We start from the raw sequence: 25,645 nt of genomic DNA on the forward strand, positions 1-25,645 counted from the left end.
AACTGAACTTTATGGTGTCCCTGTGGGAATTACTACAATAAAAATACGATGCGAATGCGAGTTCTCAGCAAATCTATTTTGATATGTAAATTTAATATGTAAAAATTCTGCATCAACAAACAGCATTGAGGTTGACAGGCAAATTTCCTTTTTAGACCTTCTGTAGAGTTTTTCATTTACCCACATTTCTGAGACACAATGTTGCAATATCTCCCCCTGCGTCTCTCGCAATCAGGATATATCATTCTCATGAGTTTCTGTGCTCAGCTAACAATTGTCCTCTGTTGCAAGATGGAAACAGACAATATTAGCAGCTTTTGATGGCTCCACAGGAAAGACACAGTGAGTTTTAAAGCTATATATATATATATATATATATATATATATATATATATATATAAAAACAACTTATTAATCCATTTAAATTTTAAGCTTTAAGGAGATAATTAAGTATTCTAATGTTTTAGTCGAATGGTTACTATATGTAGTATGTATTATGTAAAATTGTTTTCCACAAGTGTTTCTGATTCCTCTGATTTATCTCTGTTGAACTTTGTGAGCAGCAAGATGTATTTAGCCATAATAAAAACAAAAATTTTACTTGAATAAAAGCACTTCATTTTGATCACATGAAACACGTTTTTTGACAACCAGGCAAGACATTTTTATAGTGTGAACACTTTTTTCAACAATGAAAACAGAAAAAGCAGAACTCTACATCTCTAAAAGATGTTAGACAGACCTTGGTTTTGTTGCTGGAGTGTCTCTGTGAGGTCCTGTAGGTGCAGCAGAAGAAGACCTCCAGCGCCTAACAGCAGCAAGAACCAAAAGAAGAAGGGGAGTCTCATGACCGTTGATCGCAGGGACCTCCTTCTGCCTCCACAGCCAGCCTCCAGCACCCTACACTCTACCCACATCACGGCCTGTGGGGCACGGCCCTGACGCTGAGACCTAAACATCCACACGCACACACAAAGAAAAACCACATGACTGATTTACTTCTGCAAGATAAGCTAGTCAGAAAGCTAGTAGTCCTGAGGTCAGGAACGGTGGCAAGTTTTGTGTGCACAAAAAAAAAAATCTAGTTATTCTAGTGGTTGAGAACTGTTTTAAACTTTTATAAATATCAGTCAGTTCAAAATTGATGAAAAGGACAATGTGCCATCTGCATTTGTGAATTTTTATTTCTGCATCTCGTGTACTACAATGCGCATGCATTTATATCAATAGTGTGTTGTGTTTTTTGTAGATCTATCTGATGAATATTTAGCTGACTGCAAGATCCCATTTCCCACAAGAGAGGATGCAAGACAGAGAATAGGAAAGAGAGAAAGGGAGGCACAGTTGTGTGTCGAGTGTGTGCCAGGTTTGCTGTTCTCAGCAGGTGAGCACAGCATAAGGAATCATGTGCTCCGAGCCTATAGGGACCTGAAGCCTACACTAAACATCTTTCTCTGCCTGTTCTACGTGTATCCTCTTCACTCTGTAAGATTAGACCGCCTGACTCAACCAACCCACACAAACATAAATTCTTATTACAAACATTCATCACAGAATGTGCCTCGCGGAGCTTAACACCAAACAAATCTGGTGCACTGAGGAAGAAATTATAGACTGATGTGAATTAATTTGCTTTTAACCGTATTAATAGGACTGTGCATAATAACATTAAATCCACATTAAATGGTACTTTTTCTCAAATAGACTGCAAAACAGGGCCTGAAACTCATTTTCAACAAATAGTAAAAGGAAGTGCTTAACCTTCAGAAAATGACTGCAGTCAACTTCAAGAGGTCAAACTAAATTTTGCATGAGGTGTTTTATTTTCCATTAATTTTATATGAGGTTTGCAAACATGTTACCCAATTTGGGACATGTCTAACTAAACACTGATTTGCGTGATTTTAAAATACACTTTTAATTGATAAATTATAGGATATTTAAAAAAAGAAAAAAAAAAAGTAATATTGTATTGAGGACCTCTGAAATGAGACAAAAGGGGACAAGTGGGACATGTCCCGTGTCATCAGAATAAATCAAAGCCCAGCAATTACATAAACCATTTGTAGCACTGTAAATGTAGCTTCATTTGCTTTGCATTTTTTTAAGCATTTTCCATTCAGCACTTAAGTGCAAGTGACACATTTTCCACAGTAAAACCGAACATCAAGCCTTTGTCAGATGGAAACCGGCCTTATCATCTTCCCACCTAAAAACACCAAAATTGCAGCTTGATATGTACAGTCGCATCTTCGCAGGCAATCACAGCTGAGGTGATGGGGGTTAGATTTATTTAACAACAGTTTTGAGTAAAAAAACACCCCATGCACCTGCTCCTTCATGGACACCCCCTTTCCTTTTATCTGGGCTTGATTGCTTTTCCCTGGATTGGACCACTTCCCCATTACCCCAGTCCCAGAATATTGCTGATCCCTGACCTGTATGATAGTGGGATTTAAAAAGGTCTCGAGTAGCACAAGGAAACCGTTGGATGCAATTTAGAGCTGCTCTCCTCACTAGAGCCAGAGGATCTTCTGCTAATGAAAGCAGCTCTATCACCAGATGCTACCCTGGCTTTTAAGATCTTATATTTGACGTGCACTTGTGATTATACTTCTAATTTAAACCCAGGCCAAAAGGGCATTTTGTTTCACTATGACAGTTTATATTAATTATTGCTTCTATTAAGCAATATCTCTTATGTAACTGTTGTATTTGTCCATTAGTCAAGACTCGAATTTTCATGTGAAATGTGGAAATTAGATGGTTGGATCATTGTAAAGTTATTCTTTAAAGAAGTCACTTCAAAGAAGTGTTATTGTAATTACCATGTGGTCAAGGTCAAGGGATTTCAAACTCAGTCTGGGGGTTCAGAACAGAACAGAACAGAATAGAATAGAATATAACATAAAATACCTAAAGATCCTGCCTGGTCAGAAATCTGAGATAAATCTGTCAGAGATTAATCACAATTATTTTGAGCAAGCATCTTAAGTAGCAATGATGGGTTTTATTTACTGTATTTTATACACACGTACAGTACATTTTTATCTTTTTTTGGGCGGTTCACCACATCAAAACATTTGAAAACTCCTAAGTAAAGTGAGTCAAAAAGGAGAGTAATTTCAGAGGCAGAGCAAGCTATTACATTCTGAGGAAAAATCACAATATAAAAATTTCTCTTAAAATGCTGCAATAAATTATTTTATGCACAGTTAGACTAGGAACATGTATAAAGAAAGCAATTAGTGTCTATTATGATTGTTTTCTCAAGTCTGAAGTCATTTGATAAAGCTTATTAATTACTGTGTATAGTAATTCAGGTACAGCACATTGCCCTATTTCAATCGGAAATGACCAGATGTGCTCAATTACCCATCATAAATTAAATCTGTGTATTTACATAAACAGACAACATCAAATTTGTCTCACTTGTCTGGACAGCTGGACATCTTACAAAAGATGCAACGTTGTGTAGATGTAACGTGGACCATTTACAGCTGCAAATTGAGTTCTGCAAAAGATGAATGAAGTAAAGGGAAGTTAAAAAGAGCATTGACTCTTAAACTACTGGTGTATCTAATCCATGTAGTGTCACATTAACATTAATTACAGTGACAGATGGAGGACATACTCGCAAATCAATACTGTAAGCTCCCCAATATCTCTCTCCCACACTCCACGTCCTTCCTTACTGAACACACATTCATCATTTCTCTGAATATTATATCTCACTTTTGCAATTATTACCCTGTTGAATCAGTACTCTGAAAATAGAAATGATTAAAACCATTGATCCAGTTCACAATGTTCAAACATAGTAATCATATTGCATTAATTTGTCAACATAATCTCAGTGTAATCTTATTAAAAAAGCAAAATTTATCTCCACATGCTTTTTTGAGTAATAATTCCCTTTCCAAGGTAAAATCATTTTAGTACACGCTGATGATTCTCTATGCTCAGGTAATTTTATTCAGAGAACTGGCACTGCAGAACTGAGATTTGTCCTAGTAATTTCAAGAAAATGAAAACTGAGAGACTAAACAAAATCTGCTATCTGTGATAAATTGTAAGTTCAATTAAATTTGTCAAATAAAGTTTTTTCTGTATATAATTAGAATCAATCCTAACCTATGTATGTACAATATAATCAATCTCACCGATCATCAAAAAGAGTATTTAAAGTCTTCTGAAAGGTGTAGAGGACCCAATGACATCAAAACATATTAGTGGATTATGGTATCTACTGAACATTTAGGTTATTTACTGGTTAAACTCGAAACATCAATAAGCATGGATAAATGTACAGTCTAAATCAGAACAATAGCATCTGCTTAAAAAAAAAAGTTGAATCAAGAGTTTTTTTACAATGATTGGGTCTTATTAGAAAAAAACACCATTTTCTACTGATATGTAATGTAAATGTAAATGAAAAGTGAAAAATCTCCACAGTACGCTTACCCAAATGACTTGATTTTACAATAACTTTTCCTCACTAATCATATCAAAATGGTGAAATAAATCACTCTCGCTGCACAGACAGAAATCAATTGATCTTTATATAAATGAGATATGAGACTCCTTTGCATTATTAACTTGGCTATCAAAAATCTGCTTTTATGCCCACTTGTGCATTTATCTTCTATACGTTACATTAAAGGAAAAGATAGCTTATCCTTGAAATATTCTCCAGCCCACTTCCTTAGGTATTACTGGAGTGAATGAAAGATGTCTCATTATAGTGATTCTCTCACAATGAATAAAAATGATACTGCGGCATGCATGACTCACGGCTCATGCTTTTCAATCATACAGGGTTTTAGGATAGTGATTCCCAAACAGCAGTGTATGTACACCAGGGGGTATTAAACCTGCAAAAAAAGAAATGATGACTTTAATATAAAACTTAATAAAATAATAATTATTTTTTAACAATATTAATAATAAGAATTACTGCTGTTATTAATAATATTTATTATTTATAAAATTAAATATTTGAATATTTTGATGACTGTAAAAGTTTTACCTTAAAGTCTACTACTACTAATAATAATAATAGTGACTGTATTATTTATATAAAATAACCTTAATTAATACTTTTTAAGCACAAAAAAAACTATTTGTGTGGATGAAAAATATATGCACACCTGAGCAACACTTTAAAAATGTGCATAAATGTTTTACATATGTAATGTAAGAATATTTGATTAGGATAAATTATTAAACGATAAATACATTGTTCAAAATCAAGGTTAAACGAGTTGAAAGGAACACATTTTTGGTCTGAGTATTGCTAGTGAACTGAGGGGTTATGTAATATACAGAAAAGGCTGAAAATGACTTTATTCAAGATTAAAAAAAAAAACCCTGAATAAACCGTTTTTTAGGGGAAGAACTGTATTGATTCCCAGGCATGTGTGATATTAACCTGTGTGGATTAATGATTAGAGACCCACCAAAGCCTTTTCATTTAAAGATCACAGCATTTTTTCATTAAGTAAACCGCTCCTAGAACATGATGGAGAAAGGGCTGTGATTACTTGGGGATCAAAGGAAGGATGGTGAGGGACATAAAACCTTGTCCTATGTGTACACAGGACCCTCATCCATCAGCCGCTTTCTGCATACATATACTGAATAATCTGTAAAAAGAGAATGAACATCAAAAATCTCCTCAATTTCTTTCTCATCTCGTTTCATCTCATCTACAAAATCTATGCCCACCCATTTTGGTTTCAGAAATCATACACATTGGCACTGTATTTGCAGACAGTTCATTGTAGGATATATCTCATAATCCATAATTATTACCCATCCGTAATTACTTGCACCACATGATTGTTAAACTGGGATTTAGGGTGATCTGTTTATTACAAAACACATTATAAAGTATATACATTTTTTAGAAATTATTTTCTTAGGTTGCTTTAAATAAAATAAAAAACATGACTAAAGCCTAAGCAGATGTCTGAATGTTTAGTTCTCTCCTCTAAACATAATTAAACTTTCATGTTGCACGTGCTGAAGCTCCACCGCGTGAGTGCGATCTCACTTCTGAATTGCGAATAGCAAAAATGCATTTAGTCAAAGGAAGAAGGAAGCGGGAACCTGCCAACATTGAAATACATTTTTAATAACAAAATAAACACAAAACAGTGCAACAGCCCCTCGCAGATGATTGTTGCGCAGAAACAGAAACCAAAAAACAAAATAAAATCCAGGCCTTGTCCTCTCTTGTCCTTCGCTGTCATCACTCCTTCTTTTATCCTTCCAGAGCTCCTCTGTGGGACTCTAGACTGGTGAGTGGTGCAGGTGTCACTCATTTTCAATTACTCCACCGGCCTCACTCCGTTCCCACGGCTCTCGGCCCGCCCCACTCATCACAATATTATTATGTGTTTTCTTAATCTCTTCAGTACAGACAGCAGAACCATAAACATCAGAGTTCATCAATACTCCAGTCTTTTAGAATTCTGCCCCAGGGCCCATTTGATACCAGGTTTCGTACCCATCGATATACAAATTTCAATTCAATTCAGTTCAAGTTTATTTGTATAGCGCTTTTCACAATACAAATAGTTTCAAAGCTGCTTTTCATAAAATTCAGTTTCTACAATATATTTAGTAGTAGCTTATCAGTGGTGACTAGGGTGTTGCCGATAGACGATAGTATCGTGTATCGACGATCGTCAGAGATATCGACATAAGCAGAATTCTCTGTCGATAATCAAGACGATATTAGGCTCATTTTCCTATTAATGTATTAGATTATAATAATAATAATAACTATTATTTTTATTTTAATTAGGCTGGTTATTATAATTCGGCTTTTAAACTGCCCAGCTATTTCACTTAATTTCACTGCCCGCATTTCACACACACACACCTCGCACGCACAGGAGGATTAGAGCATGTAGTCGGTGAAGTTGTAACGCTTTGACTCGGATAATTCGTTAAATCCATGAAATGAAAGAGATAGAAAACGACGAGTTGGTGTCCCACACATTTAATGGCTGGTATACGGCAACGCGCTCTTCTCATACATGAGAGATTAACTCTTTCTTGGTGTCACAAATAAAGTAAAGACAAAATAATTAACAAGGCGGCAGAGCGAATTTATCATCCATAGTGCATGGTTCTCACGTAGTCCTTTTCTTAAAGACTGATAACTTAACTTATAAAACACACTATGTGGTGATGACGTAGAAGGACTACGTGAGAACCACTATGGATAATAAGTTCAATCTGCCGCCTTGTTATTATTTTCATACACACTGCACTATAATGTGATGCATGCAAAATACATAGTTTTGGCCGTTACAAAGTCTCCATCCACAAACAGGCGTACATCGTCTGCAGATATAAGGTATTTCATTGCACTTTAACAAGTAATCTAAATGGCCTATATACTGTATGTGCAATATATTAAACGAGCCCTCACTAACTGAGTTTAATGTCACAGTTATGTTAGAATGCATCTCATTCTTGTTTCTGTGGCGGTGCGTCAGACTCGTCATGAGGCGCGCGGTCCGGAGCGCTGTATGACTGATGCATCAGTTCAATTCAACTTTACTACAAATATATCAACTTACCTGTTTTAAATACTTTATATTTAAATGTTCGTTTATGCCCAATATTAGTGTTTAACTGTTGGACTTTAAATTAAATCTGCTATTGATTTTCACCGTTGACTGATTTTGCAGAACATTTAGACTGATAACTTCCCTGCGCAGATGCGGACATGCGATATGACAGTTGTGTCCGACTATGTATGACCTAGCTGTTCAAATACAGTATTTTTATATTTAACGTTAGTTAAATCAGTCAGTATGTTTGAAAGTAATTTTTTTTTTATTATTGGTGACTCCATAGGCTCTCTCTCGCGCACCTGCGCGGTTTAAAACACCAAATAGTTATGCTATGACAAGAACAAAGAGTCTCTCTCTTGCTCCACCCATGCTCGATAATATTGTGTATCGTCGATCTCACGGGCTGACGATATGACGATTTGAAAAATGACCATATCGCCCAACACTAGTGGTGACTGTCAGTTTATGTACATGACTACAAATATTCGGCCACCGAATATTCGGCCACCAAAAAAAGAAAGACTTTTATCACTTTTATAAAGACCATTACTTGGATGCGGAAATAAAGCAGCGCGCACGAGAAATGATCCAGGCTGCGAGGGATGCGGAGAACCCGTGTGGAGACAGAGAAGGGCCAAGCGCAGGAGACTGAGATCAGAGCGCAGAAAAAAAGAATCGTCTCTGCACCAGATGAGGGGCATGCACCCATGTTGTCCGAGTGAAATCCTTTAAGAAAGTGCCTCAAATAATAATAATACGTTGGCTCTTTTGTTCTTAGGCTACTATATATTTATGGCCTGGCCAACATTCTTCAGTTAAACAAGGAAAAAACTGAAGTCATTGCATTTGGAAACAAAGATGAAGTTTTCAAGGTGAATGCATACCTTGACTCTAGGGAATCTTGGTGTGATTCTGGAGACAGACCTTAGTTTCAGTAGTCATGTCAAAGCAGTAACTAAATGAGCATACTATCATCTCAAAAACATTGCAAGAATTAGATGTTTTGTTTCCAGCCAAGACTTGGAGAAACTTGTTCATGCCTTTAATCACCAACAGGGTGGACTATTGTAATGGTCTCCTCAGAAATGTGCTATATAAATAAACTTGCCTAAACAAACAATGAACAAAACTATTAACAGCAATTATTATAAATTGCAATCAAACTAAAATTCGAAATCAAGCAAAATTTGGTAGTTCTGTATGTTGTTTCAGGGTTGGCATCATCTCTTCTCAGGTGTTCACGGGATGTCAATTCCATGGAAAAACAGAGAAACAAATAGAGATACTGTATGCATTACATCCTTAATTAAAATGTTTTAATGAAACAATGAATTTTTAATAGTCCTTTTTTCCATTTGAATCAATTTAAGCATGGCATCTAATTTGATGAAGATGCAACCTGCTGAGCATATATCCCATAACTTCCTAAGAGACTCACTGCCATAGTAACCGGCCCCATGTGAGTCTCCAGATGATACTGTCTGCCACTGCTCTCACCCAGGTCCTTTTAACATTCTCAGGGTTTCCCATACATTCATTAATTTGTGGCGGCCCGCCACAATATCAACGCTGACCGCCACGGATTGATTCAGATTTGTAAACTATTTAATATGGGTACAATTGTATTTTATTGTAGAGCTGTGCGCTGCTTGCTCCCTCCCTCTCACAAACTGACAACGTAGGCACGCACGACTAGCCCCTCCTCTTTGAACACGATCTGAATCTAAACATGATGAGCATGCGTTAGTTAGAGGACAGATCATCGGTGCTTAATGCTTATTCCCCCAGCGAAGATTCCAGAATCAATCCGGAGTTGAATGGTTAGTAATGAACACTGTTGCTCAACATAACTCTGAGAAGTTAGTCTATGTTAAGGGCTGTCGCGTTTCCATTACAGATTCACGCAAAACTTTTGTGGGTTTTTTTCTAAATATCAATAAACAACTATTGCGAAATGACGGCGTTTCCATTAACGGATGTTATGCGACTAAAATGTCATTTTTTTCCTCTCTCGATCAGTCATTCCAAAAATCATGGCAACGGACGTTGGTAGGTTTATATATATCACAGCCACCAGACTAGACATTATATTATTATTATCTTCAGGTTCAGGTTCAGGTTGGTGTGTGTTGGTTTTTGTCCACCTCAATTTCCAGGTTTGCGTGTGTGTGTGTGTGTGTGTGTGTGTGAGCCTGTGTGTGTCAGAGTCTGTGTGTGTGAGTGTGTGTGTGAGTCTTTTTGAATGTTTGAGTGTGTGAGCCTGTGTTTGAGTGTGTCAGTAAGTTTGTGAGTTTGAGTGTGTGTGTGTGTGTCCATCTCCAGGTCCAGGTTTGTGTGTGTGTGTGTGTGTGTGTGTGTCTGTGGAGCAGTCATAGCATAGAAAGTGTAGCAATGGCATAGCAATGTAGCAATAGCAATGTCTTTAAAGGGATAGTTCACCCAAAAATGAAAATTCTATCATCGTTTACTCACCCTCAAGTTGTTCCAAACCTGTATGAGTTTCTTTGTTCTGCTGAACTCAAAGGAAGATATTTGGAAGAATGACAGAATCAAACAGATCTCGGTCCCCATCGACTACCATAGTATATATTTTTTCCTACTATGGAAGTCAATGGGGACCGAGATCTGTTTGATTCTGTCATTCTTCCAAATATCTTCCTTTGAGTTCAGCAGAACAAAGAAACTCATACAGGTTTGGAACAACTTGAGGGTGAGTAAACGATGATAGAATTTTCATTTTTGGGGTGAACTATCCCTTTAAGGTATCTGACACTAAGTGTTGGCAATGGAAATGTGTACTTGTCACTAAAAAAAAAAAATATATATATATAATATATATATATATTTAACTTAATACCCCCCCCCCTCTCCGATCCCCGGTCCCCAAACACCACACTAGAGCCCGACCAATATGGATTTTTGGGGACCGATGCCGATGCCGATATTAACTCGAAAAGAGCCGATTTATAAGCCGATATTTTGATTTTAAAAATAATCTGGATATTAGACCCATTTCCTATAAACTGCACTTACACAACATTCAATAGCAAAATATCTGCCTGTTCTATGTATGTGGGCTGTATAAACCATTTTCCAGAATGGATTATGTAAAAAAAAAAAGCCTTAGATTACAGTCTGGTTTTAAACATTTATAACACTTTTACTTTCTTCCAGTTGAAGCTGGTTTTAACAGCCTGTCTGTGTACTGTAAATAAATTATAATACTAAAGTTAAAGTATTTGCAGAAGTAGTCCCACACTTTGCTGCTACAGCATTCACCTTTTTCAGCCATCTGTAGTGCACAGAGAGAGACAGAGAAAGAATAAGCATGTGTATTAATAATATCACCATGTATCATTACTCATGTCATCATTATAATTATAATAATAATAAACAGGGATCTCCTACATAGGCAAAAATGAGAAATATATATATTTTTTTTTTGTCAAGCAATAGGTATTACCTACTTATATTTAACAATATTATTTCAACATTTTCCTGTTATGTCTGTAAAGCTGCTTTGAAACAATATGTAAAAAAAAAAAAGCGCTAGTTCAGCTCACATTTATTTACATTTCCCCTCTGGTTTAATTATTTCTGACGCACCTACTGTAGTTACTGTAACTACACTATATTTGCTCTCACAGAACATCGTCTTGCCTACTATTACCGGAAGATTACGGAATCAATTCGAAGTTGAATGGTTAACGATAGTGTCATGAACACACCGCTGTCAATTTTGAGAAGAACCACCTTCAAAAAAGTTAATAGCAAGCATTTAAGGGGCCTGCTAAAAAGAAAGCTATTAGCGTTAGAGTAACGTAACCAGCCTGAATTCACCAAATTGTTCTCTGGACCTGAGGGTAGCCTCTTCTTCCTTGCTTCTCTCTTAATTCTCATCAGCAGGACTAGCGCTATCGCTCGCTTCTTACAACGGGACAGATACATGTCTGCTTCTGACCGAAAGGAGGAAAAACAGACTATGAAAGAGCTCCCGCTAAACGTTTTTAAAACTCCGCCTACGCCATAGCGCAGCGCAAATCGCGTTGTATCTGAAGGGCAACGCTGAACCCAGCGGCAAGCGCCGTGCATACCGCGTACTGTGTGAAAGGCCCAATTACGCGGTCATTATGTGGGAAACACCGCAATAGAATAAGAATAAGTTAAACGCTAACGTTATAGTTTGACCTCCTATTAACGTTCGCGCTCTTCCACTGATAAACATGGTATTAGCTTTGTGGCTAATCTAATATAGCAATGCATTAGCGGCTGTAAGTGATGTTACAGAATATTTAGAAGTAATAATGATAGGACCGTTAGCTAGAACTACCACACAGTTTTTATATACAGGGTATGAACTAAATCTACAATCATTTCACATGACGAACGACAGACTCACCGTCAAAACAGTAAGTTAGGAGTATCACTTTCATTAAAAATAGATTGTTTTTCCTCTGATCACTCCCTCCTTTATCTCATACACTCAGAGGAAACAGCTCTTAAAATGAGCCGATGATTCAGCACAGCAAAAGCATTTGTTGTCCATCATAAGAACCACAAGTTCCCCTCCTCTCAACACAAGTATTAAGCTGCAGAGCTCCCTCTGGTGGGCACACTATGCAACACTCATAACATGAGTGAAGCATGAGACTCTGTTTCTCATGTTTCATCGGCCGTTATAAATGCCGATGCCGATTTAAATGCAATTAGCTTATATCGGCCGATAATATCGGCCGGCCGATATATCGGTCGGGCTCTACACCACACCACCGCAAATAGAATCTAATTCTGTGGGAAACACTGATTCTACTAACCATTAGCCTTACCATGATGTTTTCAAGCAGGACATATTCTTTATTGTTGGTCCTAAACATTATGTTGGTTTTAGACATCATACCCTTCTAAATGTAAGTGTGGTTAAAGAAATATTTCACCCAAAAAATTTACTCTGCTGAGAACTTACTCTCAGGCCATCCAAGATATAGACGAGTTTGTTTCTTCATGGCAACAGATTTGGAGAAATTTAGCATTTGCTCACCGCACCTGTATCCTCTACAGTGAATGGGTGCCATTAGAATGAGAGTACAAACAGCTGATAAAAACATCACAATAGTTCACACAACACCAGTCTATAAATTATAGCCTTGTGAAGTGAAAAGCTGCATGACTCTAAGACACAAATCCATTATTAAAACATTTTAACTTCAAAATGTATATAAAATATAAAATATATAAAAAGACCATCTTCTCTCACATGAAAAACCACCAACATATTTCTTTACAACTGTTTTGTACTGTCCCTTAAAAAACAGTGCTTGATCTGTGCATTTTTCTCTCCCGATTCAGACAAGATTATTTATTTATTTTATTTTTTTGGAGAAAGCAATATTATGAATAGAGGACTCTTATTTTAAATGCAAGCAATGGTTTAAAGAGGTCATATGACCTTGCAAAAGAAAACATTATTTGGTGTATTTGGTGTAATGCAATGTGTTTACACATTTTAAGGTAGAAAAAAAAACACATTATTTAATTGGCCAAATACCTCAAGCAGGTGATGGAAATATTACATCCCTTACCAGGTTGAGGAAACTTTCCTCCTTCAAATGCGCTACACACACTCAAATATTTGGGTTCTACTGTTTTGTAACAGTTTAAGAACAGTTGTTGATAAAACTTGTTGTTAATAAAACAGTTGTTAATAAAACACTGATTTCTAGTTGTGTCCTCTTTTGGAAGGCCAAACAAAGTAGTTTGGCTTTTTCAATGAAACACACAGCATCTCCACAACATGGTGGTGGCAACAATACTACAGCTAGAATAAAAGATACGCCTTCTTTCTTTGCCTATACATTTGGGTGGTGTTATGCAAATCTTCCCACACACTGATGTAGATATGTGTGGGCATGTTTGAACGAGGCGTTTAAGGAAGGTGTAGCTGAGCGTTCACTTTTATAAAGAATATCTCTTTGGGTTTTAAAGTGCCCTTATTATGCCATTTTTAAGGTTGCTAATATTGTTCGAGTCTCCTAAAACAGGTTTACATGTATGCAATGTCAAAAAACACTCTAAAAAAATAGATCTTTCTAAACCCCTCCTTTCCATGAGCCCTCACTGCTGTGAATGGTCAGATTGGTCCAGAACTGTAGAGATTGTCTCTGGATTGGTCTACTAGTGTTGTCACGGTACCAAACTTTCAGTATTCGGTAGGGCTGGGCGATATATAGAATATTAGCAATAATATCGGAATAATTTTGACGACGATGTACAATTTGAATATATCGGGAATATCGAATATTTCAAATTCAAGCATACTTTCCCAAAAGAACGCGCCGAATGTCCAAAAAAGGAACCTGTAACTGCTGACTGCTCTACGCCCCTCTACTACGAGAGCATTAATGATAGCGGTTGCCAGATAACAAGAGTTTAAATCTCCGAATCAAAGCTCCACTGTTACAAGGATACATTTTCTGCCCGGTGTTTGCTTATTTTAAGCAATCTGGCAACCATGCGCACGTGCTCACTTCTCATTGCGGAAGAGCCGCCGACGATAATCTGAAAACACTAACAAGCTGGAATTGAGCGATCTAATGAAAGCGTCGTTCAGCTGGTCTGTTTTCTGTCGTGAGATCTCAACTGTATTGTTTGCATTTGTGATCGCAAAATAAATGCATTTACTCGACCGCTGATGTTTGAATAGAGAAACATAGGCTATGGCCATTTGGAATTACTATTGGGGAATTTCACTGATATGTTTACCAGTTTCCATAATATAGACAGAGAGAATGCAAAAGTCTTTGGTATTCATTTATATATATTTATATATAAGAAATAGATATGTGCTTCAGAAACTAGCTCCCCATCTAAGAGGGTTTTTAGTATCATTAGGAACATAGTTTCATGCCACAGAGCTCCTCTTAAAACCACAGACAGTTGACAGACTTGTGTTCTTAGCTTAAAAACTTGTTAAAAAAAATTAAATAAAATACTTAACCCAATTGCATAGTTTAAATTGTGAATTGCATGCACTAAAAAGTTGACAGAATGCACTTTCTGTAACTGTTACTTAATTTGCACTGCTTCAGTTACATATAGGCCTACATGTATTCATTTAATAAAAAGCAGTAAGTGATCTCTTGGTCTAGATTTTTTAACTGCTTAAATTAGCCATTTAATCTAAATAGTTTTTTTTTTTTTTAATGGGCAAAAGAAAATCATGTTTTATTTTTTATTATTTAAATGCAAATGCAAACATATCGAGATATATATCGAATATCGTAAAAATTTGGACAATATCGAGATATCATTTTTTTATATATATCACCCAGCCCTAGTATTCGGTACTAATACCAGTGAAAATCCACACACAAAAAAAGCAAAACACAAAAACACTCTTATTAAAAAATGCCTTGCACTCTATTTGTGTAGGCATATATGGAGGCGAAGGAGGAGAAGGAGGCGCTTGTATAGCGGGTGAGATATGTTTCTCCAGTAACAGCTGTCATCAAATAAGTGCTGAGCCAGTGCTCACAAACGCTGCTCAGGCATTACAGACAAGATGAAATAAAAATGATATCCATGATTTTCTGAACACAGCCAGTTTCCTTCAGAAATGGTGATATAAAAACACCTGCTCTGGGTTTCGACTTTGACCCACGCAGTGCTCATGTCTATTCAATGATGAAGTCAAAGACTTTTGGAAAATCTATTTTTTGCGGTCAGTTTTGATATTGTGGCAGGCCGCCACAAATAAATCAATGTATGGGAAACACAATGAAACTTACCTGCTTGAAATCTTTCATTTGATCTGGGTGTGTTTCTTTAATGTTTTTTGTTAGTTTGGTGTGTTTCCTCCTTTTTATGTCACCATCTCACAGTGCTTTTATGAAGAGAGCACATCTGCGCACCTTTTGGATAGTGCATCTGAAATTTGTACTGTATTTTGTGGGCAGCCAAGTTGGTGCACTGAATGTGAGCAGACATAATGCAAATTTTTTACTTCATGATGTAGAGCTGTAAAAGAATAAGATTCAAATTCTTGACAACTCGTTTAGGTGATTGCGAGCCGACTCTCTTTTCTGATAGACAATAACTTAATTTATCGTTCACTGCTGGCTTCAGAATTTTGCAGATAGTTTATGTTCACATCAGTGATGGAGTACTCGAGTCCTGGACTCGGACTCGAGTCCGACTCGAGTCACTATTCTTTGGACTCGAGTCCGACTCGACACTCCATTCTCTGGACTCGTGACTCGACTTGGACTTGGACTCGCGGACTGATGACTCGTACTTGGACTCGGACTCAAAGATATATAAAATCGGACTTGAGCATTCATCACGTTGTTTTTGACTAAAAATGTTATTTAAAAAAATTATATAAGGTGTTACACTTTTCCTGTTTCGTGCCCAAGACCGGCCGGGATCTATTCTTTTCCCTCACAGACACTGCTACCGCTCGCTCTCTTTGCTTGACAACACACTCACTGACGTCACTCACTTTTACTATTTATTGGAGTGTGAACCAGAGTTTATATATATATATATATATATATATATATATATATATATATATATATATATATATATATATATTTTTTTTTTTTTTTTTTTTTTTTTACATAAATACAATTAAACCCACTAACCGGAAGTTATAGCTCAAATATTCTCCTCATATATTCGGACTAAATCAGAATCAGAATCAGAATGAGCTTTATTGCTAGGTATGTTCACACATACGAGGAATTTGTTTTCGTGACAGAGCTCCGCAGTGCAACATAACAGCGACAGAACAAAAAACACAATAAGGAATAAAAAATACAAATAGGTGGGTAAGGAATGACAATATACAAATTGACAATGTATGGCAGGTATATTACAATGAGCATTTATGTATGTACATGTATATTATGTGCAAAAAATGTTTGTGTACGTTAAGTATGTGTGTTGGATAAATAAGTGTATGTGTATATAAATATAAATAGTGTAGTGTGTTCCACAGTTATTATCAGCTGTTCATAAGATGGATTGCCTGAGGGAAGAAACTGTTCCTGTGTCTGGTCGTGGTGCTGCCCTATGGCAGTCTATAATTTTATAAATAAGTTAAATGGGTTAATATGTTTAAAAAAGCATTTCTAAAAGTTGCTTATAGTATTTCATGTTTATTTGTAAGTTTTATTTAAAAATATTAGCGGACAATTTCATTTCCGCTTTTGCCACGCTAACTTCCGGTTTCGGTTTCATGGTAAACAAAGCAGGCGGAATCCAGCATGAAACGGTCAGCGATCTGTCACCATTCTCACTAAAGCTCTGACAAGGCAATGACGTAAGTTTATATATATGTGTTTATAAGGATCTTAAGTAATATATTTTTGTATTGTCTGATTGGGAAATGCACTTTAAAGCGCCGATGTATGACTTTAGTTTCGTCTGTATAGAGCTCAATTTTTCTAAGAGCATGTTGTGTATGCTTTCAGTTTTCACCATCTGGAGAAGAAATTAAAATGCAAAAACGTTCCTTGTGGTCCTGGTCTTCTTCAGTGGTTTATCTACGTGTTCATTTGGCAACATAACAGTGAGAACATAAGTCCTCTCCTAAAGGCGAGAATAAACCAAAAAGTAATCAAACAAAGAAGCCACTCAACCCATTCTCCAGCCCTTTCGTGCCTCTTTACAACTCACCTGGTACCACGACACACCAAGCAGAGCCACTTGCACAATATATGGCACGCCGTGACCTCATCACTTCAGGTCTATACCAATATGACGACAAACCAGAGAACTTTAGAGTGTGGCTCTCCTCATTTACCGGGGCTACAGCAGACGTTCACCTCACGCCAACACAAGAGCTCGATTTGATGACAAAATGGTTAGGAAAGGAGTCAAGCAGTCAAATTAAACGCATTCGCTCTGTGTATGGCAATAACCCTGCAGTAGCTTTACAGAAATCATGGGACAGACTCCAAGAGTGTTATGCGGCTCCTGAAATCATCGAAAAATCGCTCTTCCAGAGCAGTGTTTCCTCTATGTTGATTAGTTAATGGCGGCCCGCCACGGCAAAATTTTTGCCGCCACGGTAATGTTAGGGCTCTACAGTGCGACCATTTCACTCGCATTTGCGCCTAAATATGTCTGTGTGCGACCATGAAAAGATATTTAGGCGCACTTGTGCGACTGACCCGATCGAAGATTTTTTTTGGCGGCCGCCAAAGCGAATTTTTGTCCCGCCAAAGTCTTATTTGACCAGTGTGTAATGTAGATAAACTGCTGTGGCTTGTGACAGCTGGGCGCATGTTTAAAAGAACAAGAGAGAGCGAGCGAGAGCACGCGCCCTCTGGTCGCGTGCGCGCGAGCACTCTCTTTGCGAAGCAAGGTTCCACTCGACGGGAGAGAAAGAGAGAAAAAAAGAGACTGCAGCGTTCTGGAGAATAAATAACTTGAGATCGGTGTACACGTCCTTGAGAACGGTAAGTCGTATAACTTATTTTGTTCATTTAAGCCTGTTATTCTATTAGTCATAGTTCTTGCTAATTTGAATTAAGTCAGGGCTGCCAACTTACACAATTGACACTTTTCACATGCTATCATGCCACACATCCATTTTCTCATGCACAGAAAAATCGCGAAGCAAAGTGAAGACCGACAGACAATACAGAGCTTATGATATATAATGATATTTAATATATTATGATATACTTATGATATATAAACAAAGTCTCAACTCTCAGAATCAGTCAATTTTATTACAAAATTCAAACAATAAATACAGTTTTGGTGTAAATGTGATGTGTCACGTGACAGATCCCTAGCCTCAGTGAACCGATCATCTCGCTAGTAAATAAACACGAATGAACAATTTTGAAAGATAACGTTACAGTACAACTTACCGAAACGTATATTCCTTATACATAATATCGATCAATCAGTGTTTTTCAACCGCGGAAAGAAGTCAATAAAACAGATGGAGAACAATTATGTCACATAGGCCTAACATTTACCTCAGGAAAGCCATTTAAGGCATACCCCTCCCTCAGTAAGCTGGCAGCCATTGCCCTCACAGTGCCAATCTCGAGTGTTAACTGTGAGAGAGATTTCTCCACTATGAATAGGGTAAGACATTTCAGTGTTATGTGAAATGAAAGGTTGTTTGGCTATCAATATAACTCACATCACTTATTTTTTTTTAATTCTTTTATAGGTGAAAACAGACTTGAGGAACAGGCTACAGGGGGACCATTTAGCAGCATGTATGCTACTCAGCATCAATGGGCCACCTCTTTCCGAATTCCCCTATAACCGAGCCTTGGAGTTATTTTTCCAAAAACCACGAAAAATTAAATGCAAGCTGCCAACTTGCACTTAAGGTTTTGGTTGTTTTGGTTGTTTAAGGTTACAGTTCAATCGCAACTGAAAATCTGCCTCATTATGTGTGAATAAATATACTTGTTTGTGTTGCAGCGAGGGGGGGGGGGTGTTGGGGGTTGGACAGACCTGCCCCCACTGCTAAAATAAAAATCCTAAAGGAAACACTGCAGAGATTGGACAGTTTTCCTAAAATGACAGCAAAGGATAATGTGAAACTGAGGGAACTTGGGGATCTGTTACAGGAGATTCAAGGAGCAAAAGAGGATGGGTATCTGCCCGGTCTTCTCTATCTTGACACGTCACGCGGAATCAGGCCAATTGTGGATAAACTCCCATATGGAATTCAGGAGAAGTGGATGTCTCTAGGTTCACAATATAAAGAGGATCATCATGACTGCTTTCCACCTTTATGTTACTTTTGCAAGTTCATATGCAAAGAAGCTAAGAGACGTAACGATCCAAGCTTTAACCAACAGAACAGCCAAACACAATTGAAATTAGAAAGACCCAACCTGAGAAACTTTAGCTCCGCCAAACCCATCTCCGTAAATAAAACTAATATTACACCCCCCAACAAGGACTTTAAAAGCAACTGCCCGCTGCACAATAAGCCCCACCCACTCAATAAATGCAGGACATTCAGGTACAAACTGCTCGATGAAAGAAAGGCCTTCCTCAAAGAGAAAGGAATCTGTTTCAAGTGCTGTGCCTCGGACACTCACCTCGCTAAGGACTGCAAATCCACAGTAAAGTGCTCTGAATGTGAAAGTACGAGCCACGAAACAGTAATGCATCCTGGCCCTCCACCACAAACCTTCAAGGCTCCTGCTCCTGCACAAGAGGATGGCGGGGAGGGAAAAGATATCTCAGATAGCATCGCAGTAACCACAACATGCACCAAAGTGTGCGGTCCAGGTCAGTGGGGTCGTTCTTGTTCAAAAATATGTCTCACAAGGGTGTATCCAGAGGGTCACAAGGACAGTGCGGTTAAGGTTTACATCATACTTGATGATCAGAGCAATCGTTCCTTAGCCAGGCCAGAGTTCTTTGATATGTTCAAGATCAAAGATAAGCTAGTCAGTTATGATCTAAGAACATGTTCAGGCTCGTTGAAACATGGGGGAAAAGGGCTGAAGGCTTTCACATTGAGTCTTTAGATGGGTCTGTGGTAATCCCACTCCCTCCTCTCATTGAATGTCAGGACATTCCTAATGAAAGAAGCGAGATCCCTACACCAAACGCTGCACGGCACCAGCCACACCTTCTGTCCATAGCAAAGTACATTCCAGAGCTAGACCATGAGGCAGAAATACTTCTACTGCTTGGGCGTGATGTTCTACGTGCACACAAAGTAAGGGAACAAGTTAATGGCCCTCATCATGCGCTCTTCGCCCAGCGCCTAGATTTAGGGTGGGTCGTAGTCGGGGAGGTGTGTGTAGGTAAGGTCCACAAGCCCACAGTCAACTCATTCAAGACAATTATTCTTGAAAATGGCCGCCCCACAGTTTTTGGACAGTGTGATAACTTCCGTCAGCTCAGGGAAACGCCATGCATTAACAGGCACTCTAAGGCTCCAGAGCAAAGTCTGGGACAGTCAGTTTTCAACCGCAGCAAAAACGACAATGAGCCAGCTCCCTCCATAGATGACACACTCTTTTTAGAGATTATGGGCAAAAGCATGTACAAAGACGATGACAATAGCTGGGTTGCCCCACTTCCTTTCAAAGAGCCTCGCCGGAAAATGCCTAACAATAGAGAGCTAGCAGTCAGACATTTTTTGTCTCTCAAACGGAGCATGCAAAAGAAACCCCACATGCAGCAGCAATACGTGGAGTTTATGGGAGGGATTTTCTCCAACGGTCATGCTGAGATAGCGCCCGCTCTGAAGCAAGGAGAAGAATGCTGGTATCTCCCCACGTTTGGGGTCTACCACCCTCAAAAACCCAACAAGATCAGGGTAGTTTTTGATTCCAGTGCCCAAGAGGATGGTGTCTCACTCAATAGTGTACTCCTCACTGGCCCCGACTTAAACAATAGTCTCATTGGGGTACTCCTCCGCTTCCGTAAAGAAAGCATTGCTGTCATGGCCGACATACAGCAAATGTTTCACTGTTTCATGGTGCGTGAGGATCACCGGAACTATCTTCGCTTTCTGTGGCACATGGACAATGATGTTGAAAAGGAGGTCATTGACTATAGGATGAAGGTCCATGTGTTTGGGAACTCTCCATCTGCCGCTGTGGCTGTTTACGGATTGCGCAAGGCCATTGAAGCTGGAGCGAAAGACTATGGAGCTGACACAGTCAAGTTTGTGGAGAGACACTTCTACGTCGATGATGGACTGATTTCTGTGCCTTCTCCAGCCGAAGCGATCGACTTGCTCCAAAGAACGCAAGCTTCACTTGCTGAGTCCAATCTGCGCCTGCATAAGTTTGCTTCTAACTCACCATCAGTCATGCAAGCCTTCTCTCCTGAAGATTGCGCAGCAGTCATGAAAGATCTGGATCTGAGTGCTGAGGAAACTCAATCACAGCGCAGTCTAGGCCTAATTTGGGAAACCATGACAGACACATTCACGTTTTCAGTGGCCACAACAAACAAGCCATTTACTCGTCGAGGTGTCTTGTCATCTGTTAATAGTGTATTCGATCCACTAGGCTTATTAGCACCAGTCACCATTCAAGGAAGAGCTTTACTCAGAGAACTCACCTCAGAAAACTCTGATTGGGACACACCACTTCCAAAAGATAAGCAAAGCAAATGGGAAGCTTGGAGGGATTCGCTGCAGGACTTAAGGGAACTCCATGTCCCGAGAACGTACACATCTACCTCTCTCAGTCAGGCAAAGCGCAAAGAACTCTATGTCTTTTCAGAAGCATCGACCAAAGCAATAGGTGTAGTAGTCTACTTGAGAGCTCTATATACAAATGACAAAGTTGAGGTAGGGTTTGTCATGGGTAAAGCAAAACTAACTCCTCAGTCAGAGCCCACAATACCAAGACTGGAACTGTGCGCCGCTGTCTTGGCTGTAGAGATAGCTGATCTTGTCAAGAATGAGCTGGACATAGAGTTTGACGCAGTTCACTTTCACACGGACAGCAAGGTGGTCTTGGGCTACATCTGCAACGAATCTAAAAGATTCTACACATATGTTCACAACAGAGTGCAGCGTATTCGCCAGTCTTCAAAGCCGGAGCAGTGGCACTATATGCGCACTGAGGAGAACCCAGCGGATCACGCATCACGCTCGCTCACAGCATCTCAACTAGCAAAAACAACTTGGTTCACGGGACCCTCCTTCATCAGTCGTTCACCCCCAGAGGCAAAAAATGAAAACGACCAGTTTGAGTTAGTTGAGCCTGACAAAGACTGTGAAATCAGGCCACAAGTGAGAACTTGTGCTACCCAGCTTCAAGTAGTCTCCTGTAAGCGCTTTGAGCGCTTCTCCACCTTCAAGTCTTTGGTCCGTGCAGTCGCCTTCCTCATTCACATGGCAAAATCTTTCAACGGCTCCAATTCAAACCATGGATGTAAAGGGTGGCACATATGTCAGCTTCCTCATACACCAGATGAAATGGATCAAGCAAAACGTGTCATCCTCCAACAAGTGCAACAGGCCACCTTCGCAAAGGAGCTGTATGCCCTCAACGTTGGCAAATCACTGTGACTGCAGTGACAGTCATGTCTCTATCCTGCTCATTCGCCACTACCATTAACAGGTCAAGCACCAGGGTCGTCACCTTACAGAAGGTGCGATAAGGGCTGGAGGTCTGTGGATAAAACTGCGGGGAAAGCAGGAAGAGCAACTCATGGCAGATCTTCCCCCGGAACGGTTGAAAACATGTCCTTCCTTTAGCTACATCGGCCTTGATGTTTTCGGGCCTTGGTCAGTAACCACCAGACGTACCAGAGGTGGACATGCACAAAGTAAGCGTTGGGCTATCCTGTTTACCTGCATGAGCTCTAGAGCCGTGCACATTGAGGTGATTGAGTCCTTAGACACCAGCAGTTGTGTAAATGCCCTGAGACGTTTCTTTGCCCTGAGAGGCCCTGCCAAAAAACTTATATCGGATCGTGGCACTAATTTCATTGGGGCTTCCAAGGAGTTAGGAATGGACAAGGCTCTGCAACTGTACCTGAATGATCAAGGTTGTAGTTGGGAATTCAACCCGCCTCATGCGTCCCACATGGGAGGCGCCTGGGAGCGCATGATCGGCATTGCACGGAGAATACTGGATTCAATACTGCTTCAAAGTAAGGTGCAACTCACTCACGACGTATTGTGCACACTTATGGCTGAAGTGTCTGCCATCATAAATGCGAGGCCACTCCTTCCAGTTTCGTCTGATCCAGACAATCCTTTCATTCTCTCTCCCTCTATGCTGCTAACCCAGAAATCGTGCCTTATACCTCCCACTGGAGATTTCTTGGACAAGGACCTTTACACCAAACAATGGAGACAAGTTCAGGTTCTTGCTAACCAGTTCTGGACACGCTGGAGGCGAGAGTATCTGCCTTTATTGCAGCAGAGACAGAAATGGACTGTACCTTGTCGAAACCTGCAAGTTGGTGACCTTGTTTTGCTCAAGGACAAGCAGGTTCCACGGAACTGTTGGCTCATGAGTAGAGTCACGGCAACTTTCCCTGGGAAGGACAATCAAGTAAGGAAGGTTGAGGTCATAGTAAATGACCAAGGCACTAGAAAGAATTTTTTGCGACCAGTTACTGAAGTCATTCTTCTTTTGCCAAAGGACTGATTCCCTCTAAGTTTTTGTTCTTGATAGTGACCTCCCTGAGGTCAGGCGGGGAATGTGCTGCCCTATGGCAGTCTATAATTTTATAAATAAGTTAAATGGGTTAATATGTTTAAAAAAGCATTTCTAAAAGTTGCTTATAGTATTTCATGTTTATTTGTAAGTTTTATTTAAAAATATTAGCGGACAATTTAATTTCCGCTTTTGCCGCGCTAACTTCCTGTTTTGGTTTCATGGTAAACAAAGCAGGCGGAATCCAGCATGAAACGGTCAGCGATCTGTCACCATTCTCACTAAAGCTCTGACAAGGCAATGCCGTAAGTTTACATATGTGTTTATAAGGATCTTAAGTAATATATTTTTGTATTGTCTGATTGGGAAATGCACTTTAAAGCGCCGATGTATGACTTTAGTTTCGTCTGTATAGAGCTCAATTTTTCTAAGAGCATGTTGTGTATGCTTTCAGTTTTCACCATCTGGAGAAGAAATTAAAATGCAAAAACATTCCTTGTGGTCCTGGTCTTCTTCAGTGGTTTATCTACGTGTTCATTTGGCAACATAACAGTCTTTCTGGTGCTCAGTGCTCTGTAGCGTCGACCAGATGGCAACAGTTCAAAAAGGGAGTGTGCTGGATGTGAGGGGTCCAGAGTGATTTAAACAGCCTTTTTGCTCACTCTGGATAAGTACAGTTCTTGAATAGATGGGAGGGTTGTACCGATGATTCGTTCAGCAGTCCGGACTACCCTCTGTAGTCTTCTGAGGTCAGATTTAGAAGCTGAGCTGAACCAGACAGTTACTGAAGTGCAGAGGATGGATTCGATGATGGTGGAGTAGAACTGTTTCAGCAGCTCCTGTGGCAGGTTAAACTTCCTCAGCTGGTGAAAGAAGTACAACCTCTGCTGGGCCTTTTTCACAATGGAGTCAATGTGAATGTCCCACTTCAGGTCCTGAGAGATAGTGGTGCCCAGGAACCTGAATGACTCCACTGCAGTCACAGTGCTGTTCATGATGGTGAGTGTGGGGAGTGCAGGGGGGTTTCTCCTGAAGTCCACGATCATCTCCACTGTTTTGAGCGTGTTAAGCTCCAGGTTGTTGAGAGTGCACCAGACAGCCAGCTCTTTAACCTCCTGTCTGTAAGCAGACTCGTCACCGTCCTGAATGAGGCCGATGAGTGTGGTGTCATCTGCAAACTTCAGGAGCTTGACAGAGGGGTCCTTAGATGTGCAATCGTTAGTGTACAGGGAGAAGAGCAGTGGGGAGAGAACACAGCCCTGGGGAGCTCCGGTGCTGATTGTACGGGTGCTGGATGTGTATTTTCCCAGCCTCACTAGCTGCTGCCTGTTTGTCAGGAAGCTGTTGATCCACTGACAGACGGAGGTGGGCACGGAGAGCTGAGTTAGTTTGGACAAGAGGAGGTTTGGGATGATCGTGTTGAAGGCAGAGCTGAAGTCCACAAACAGGATCCTCACATAAGTCCCTGGTCTGTCTAGGTGTTGCAGAACATAATGCAGTCCGATGTTTACTGCATCGTCCACAGACCTGTTTGCTCTGTAGGCAAACTGAAGAGGATCTAGCAAAGGGCCAGTGATGTCTTTCAGGTGGGCCAGCACCAGTTTTTCAAATGACTTCATGACTACAGATGTTAGAGCCACAGGCCTGTAGTCATTTAGTCCTGTAATTTTGGATTTCTTTGGGATGGGGATGATGGTGGAGCGTTTGAAGCATGAAGGGACTTCGCACAGTTCCAGCGATCTGTTGAAGATCTGTGTGAAGATGGGGGACAGCTGGTCAGCACAGGATTTCAGACAGGCTGGTGTAACACAATCTGGGCCTGGTGCTTTGTTCCTTTTCTGCTTCCGGAAGACCTGGCGCACCGCATCCTCGCTTATCTGAATTGCAGGTGTGGGGGAGAGGGTGGATGCAGGAGGTGTGAATGGT

General features: G+C 39.6%; 1 protein-coding gene across 2 annotated transcripts in view; it reads right to left on the bottom strand.

Moving 5' to 3' along the window:
* The window catches only part of LOC132133270 (carbohydrate sulfotransferase 8-like), a 95,305-nt gene that overhangs the window by 58,611 nt on the left and 11,049 nt on the right, over nucleotides 1-25,645 (bottom strand). The window contains exons 1-2 of one of the 2 annotated variants that reach the window (XM_059546077.1): nucleotides 8,477-8,586; nucleotides 743-951 (exon numbers count right to left, since the gene is read on the bottom strand). In XM_059546077.1, the coding sequence (XP_059402060.1) occupies nucleotides 743-917 (175 nt within the window). In that variant the 5' untranslated portion in view covers nucleotides 918-951; nucleotides 8,477-8,586. Of the gene's footprint in view, nucleotides 1-742; nucleotides 952-8,476; nucleotides 8,587-25,645 lie in introns of those variants that run through there. The other variant, XM_059546075.1, reaches the window with a different exon arrangement.

The sequence above is a fragment of the Carassius carassius genome, chromosome 50 (assembly GCF_963082965.1).
Source record: "Carassius carassius chromosome 50, fCarCar2.1, whole genome shotgun sequence".
NCBI lineage: Eukaryota > Metazoa > Chordata > Actinopteri > Cypriniformes > Cyprinidae > Carassius > Carassius carassius.